Consider the following 4275-nt stretch of genomic DNA (forward strand, 5'->3'; position numbering starts at 1 on the left):
TGGTGGCTCACAACCATTTGTAATGAGGTCTGGTGCCCTCTTCTGGCTTGCAGGCATACACACAGACAGAATATTGTATACATAATAAATAAATAAACAAATATAAAAAAAACATATTAACTTTACTACAATCTACATGCCTAAATTTTTTTAAGGGTAGTAATTGAATCATTTACCGGCTCTACAGCAATGCTTGGACAAAGTTAGTCACTATTATCCTAAGTACCAATAACAATTCTCAGTTAGGGGCTTGAAACCCCCTGAGAGTTTTTGTACATCTCATAGATCATGAGGGATGTGATGACCATGAGGGCAATAAGCAGAGCTATGCTCAATAACAGCATGATGCCCTCTGGACATGTAGTCCTTGGGACTCTGCCACTCCAGTGATTTTTTTGACAAAGCTTTACTGGCCACCAAGCCATGTTCTATGAGTTTCAATGTTGCCTGTTGATCCCCTTGCATGGTCCCAGACAATTCATAGATTGGGGACTAGCCGAATTATCATATCATCAGAGAGGCTTCATCCATCAACTGATGGAAACAGATGCAGACCCACAGCCAAACATTAGGCAATGCTTGGAAATCCAGCAGAACAGAGGGAGAAAGGATTGCAGGAGCCAGAGTGTTCAAGGACCATCACAAGGAAACCCACAGAATCAAATAACCCGGATACATAATAACAATAATAATAATAAACACTCTGCATATATGTTACAATTATGTAACTTGGTCCTCTTGTGGGACACCTAACACTGGAAGCAGGAGCTGCCTCTCTTTTACAGGCTTTTGGTACCCTATTCCTCATACTGGGTCACCTTGCCCAGCCCTAATACAAGGCAAGGTGGTGAGTCTTACTAATTGAATATGCCATGCTTTGGTAATACTCATAGAAGACCTGTTCTTTCCTTAATAGAAATGGGGGAAGAGAGAATTGGAGGGTAGAAATGGAGGGGAGGGAGTGGGAAGAGAGGAGGGAGGGGAAACTGTAGCTGAGACGTAAATAAATGAATTAATTTTAAAAATGAATAAAAATAAAATGTAGGAAAGGAGAAAAATGATTAAAGAATGGAGGATTAAAATTAAAGATTCAAAACAGGGTGTGGTGGCTCACACCTATAATCCCAACTTGGAAATCAAAGCAAGAGGCCAGTAAACCAAAACCTGTCTGGTCCTCTGAATCCTACAGCAAGAGTACACTGATTTAAAAAAAAAACTTGCTTATGTATTATTTATTTACCTATTTACATTTAATTTTATGTATATGGTGTTTTGTCTGTTTGTATCTCTGTGTGCCATTCAAATTCAGGCCAGAGGAAGGTGTAAGGGCCACCCAAACCAAATTTACAAAGGGTTGTGAGTCAAGAGTGCGGATGCTGGGAATTGAACCCAGTTCCTCTGCAAGAGCAGCCTGTGCCCTTATCCACTGAGTCATGTCTCCAGCCCAAAAATACATTTTAAAAGAAAATCAACTAAGTTAAACTAGAATAGGACAAAGAAGTTAGACAGAAAAAGAAAGAAAAATGAGAAGAAAAAATATTTAAGTAAACAAAATAAGTTATACAAAATAGAATAGAAATATCACATACAAAATTTTAAAACAACTGATTTTATAAAGTCTACATCAAAGGTAAACAGACAAAAAGAAAGAAAACCAACAAAATAATAACAATAACAAAAAACCCAAAACCAAAATGTACAACCCTCAAAAGAATTTTTTTTTTTAAAAGAACAATTGTCTCCATGGGTTGGAAAGATATATCAGAGAAGAGTAGCACTGGCTGCTCTTCCAGAGGACCTGGATTCAATTCCCAGCACCCACATGGCAGCTCGCAGCCATCTCTAACCCCAGTTCCAAGTAACACACAGCCCTTCCAACACTGCATTCACAAGGAGCACAGACATAGGCACACAAAGCACCCATACAAATAAAATAAAAATAAAGATTAAAAGACTATTCTTTTTAAAAAGAACATGGCTCTGATCATGTAAGTTAGACTTGTGAACATCAGTAGGAAATTTGCTGGCCTCCATCTTTCAGTGGCTGCTTCACTGAGTGCTAGCTGCTACAGACACAGGGTGTATGCAATTTGAATTCCTTCTTTATTTTGTGCTGTTTGTTTTTTATGCTGGATATTTTTCCGGGCAGAGCAGGGCTGTTCCATAGCAGCCAAAACAAAACAAAACAAACAAACAAAAACCACACTGATCCTGATATTGGTCCATAGTCTTCCTCTAACATTGGGGCAAGTGTTTGGTTCTGAGATGCTGACAGCTCCACACCACAGGAATCTAAAAAGAGCCAAGGTGAGTCATGGTATTCACCTCCCATCTGTACCGAAACTGGGTACAAGTGCTGTGGAAGATGCTGTCTTCCACATGTAGGAACTAAGTCGGGAAAACCAGAGGCCTCAATTGCAGAGTGCACAACTGTGGTGTGCTCCCATTGGTGCCCAGGTTGTTACATATTGTGGTGGTTTGATTGAAAATGGCCCCCATAGGCCTATAGAGAATGGCATCATTAGGAGGCATGACCTTGCAGGAGTAGGTGTTGCTTTGTTGGAGAAAGTGTGTCACTGGGGATTGGCTTTGAGGTCTCAGATATTCAATCCAGGCCCAATGTCTCACACTCTCTCTTCCTGCTCCTGGGAATACAGATGTTGAACTCTAAGCTACTTCTCTAGCACCATGTCTACCTGCACACCACCATGCTTCCTGCCATGATGGCAATGGGCTAAATCCCCAAAAGTATAAGCCAACCCAGTTAAATGCTTTCTTTTATACGAGTTGCCACGGTCATGGCATCTATTCACCACAACTAAACCCTAGCTAAGCACATACCTACTGGGCTTCTTCACCCAACACTGGAAAGAATGGGAGATTCAGAGGAGTCAGAAGAACACTTGTGGTTTGTTCCACCTGCCCTTGCTAGTAGAGCAATTACACGTAAACTTCAGTGCTCGCCTAGCATAACCACCTCTACAGGGAGAGATTATATCCCCAGGAGATGTTAACGACTAGTGGGGGCCAGTTCCTGTCTTCTTAGAAGAAATTCTTAAACTTTTTGATATATGGCATCCTTCATTCTCAATCTTCACCAGGTACTTTATAAGCAAACCATATCATGACTCAGAGAGACATGTACATATGAGCATACACAGCTGCCTAACAATCCACCTAAGATAGAAAAAAACTATAGAAATTTGTAATAGAATAAGGGTGAAAAGAAAATGGTGTTAGCTCTTCCTGTTAGCTGCCAGAGGTGACTCGTGAAGATGGTTCGCTACTCTCTTGACCCAGAAAACCCCACAAAATCATGCAAATCGAGAGGATCAAACCTTCGGGTTCACTTTAAGAACACCCGGGAAACGGCCCAGGCCATCAAGGGTATGCATATCCGAAAAGCCACCAAGTATCTGAAAGATGTCACTTTGAAGAAGCAGTGTGTCCCATTCCGACGGTACAATGGTGGAGTTGGTAGGTGCGCCCAGGCCAAACAGTGGGGCTGGACACAGGGTCGGTGGCCAAAAAAGAGTGCAGAATTTTTGCTGCACATGCTGAAAAATGCAGAGAGCAATGCTGAACTGAAGGGTTTAGATGTGGACTCTCTGGTCATTGAGCACATCCAGGTGAACAAAGCACCTAAGATGCGCCGACGAACTTACAGAGCTCATGGCCGGATTAACCCGTACATGAGCTCCCCCTGCCACATCGAGATGATCCTCACTGAAAAGGAACAGATTGTTCCAAAGCCAGAAGAGGAGGTTGCACAGAAGAAAAAGATATCCCAGAAGAAACTGAAGAAACAAAAACTTATGGCACGGGAATAAATTCAACATGAAATAAATGCAGATAAAAGGAAAAAAAAAGAAAGAAAAAAAAAGAAAATGGTGTTATTTGGAATGCAAACAATAAGATGACCACTAGATGGCAGTATTTGATTAGAAATTGGAGAGAAGGGTGCATCCTTCCTTGTAGACAAAACAGTGTTTTAGATCTTTGCTTTCCCTTTTTTTTTTTTGTTTCTATGACATGTGTCCATTGACAAATTCTTACATTCTGGCTATTTTCATCTCCAACACTACATCTCCTTTCTGCTCAATCTTCTTTCCTCCCTAAAAGTCCCCTTCTCTCTTCTCTCTTTTGCGTGTGTGTGTGTGTGTGTGTGTGTGTGTGTGTGTGTGTATTCAATCTTGTGCCCCTCTGAGTTTAACCAGGACCCTCTGCGTGACCACTAATGGGAACTCTCCATTGGATATTTGTGTGTACAATTGA

The 4275-nt window shown here is 41.2% G+C and overlaps 1 protein-coding gene across 1 annotated transcript; it reads left to right on the forward strand.

Moving 5' to 3' along the window:
• The first annotated feature begins 3245 nt into the window (after positions 1 to 3245).
• On the forward strand, positions 3246 to 3869 carry LOC101994983 (60S ribosomal protein L17). Its single transcript, XM_005357314.3, has one exon. The coding sequence runs from the start codon at positions 3276 to 3278 to the stop codon at positions 3828 to 3830; it is 555 nt and encodes a 184-aa protein (XP_005357371.1). The 5' UTR covers positions 3246 to 3275; the 3' UTR covers positions 3831 to 3869.
• The last annotated feature ends 406 nt before the right edge of the window (positions 3870 to 4275 follow it).

The sequence above is a fragment of the Microtus ochrogaster genome, chromosome 21, assembly GCF_000317375.1.
Source record: "Microtus ochrogaster isolate Prairie Vole_2 chromosome 21, MicOch1.0, whole genome shotgun sequence".
Lineage (NCBI taxonomy): Eukaryota > Metazoa > Chordata > Mammalia > Rodentia > Cricetidae > Microtus > Microtus ochrogaster.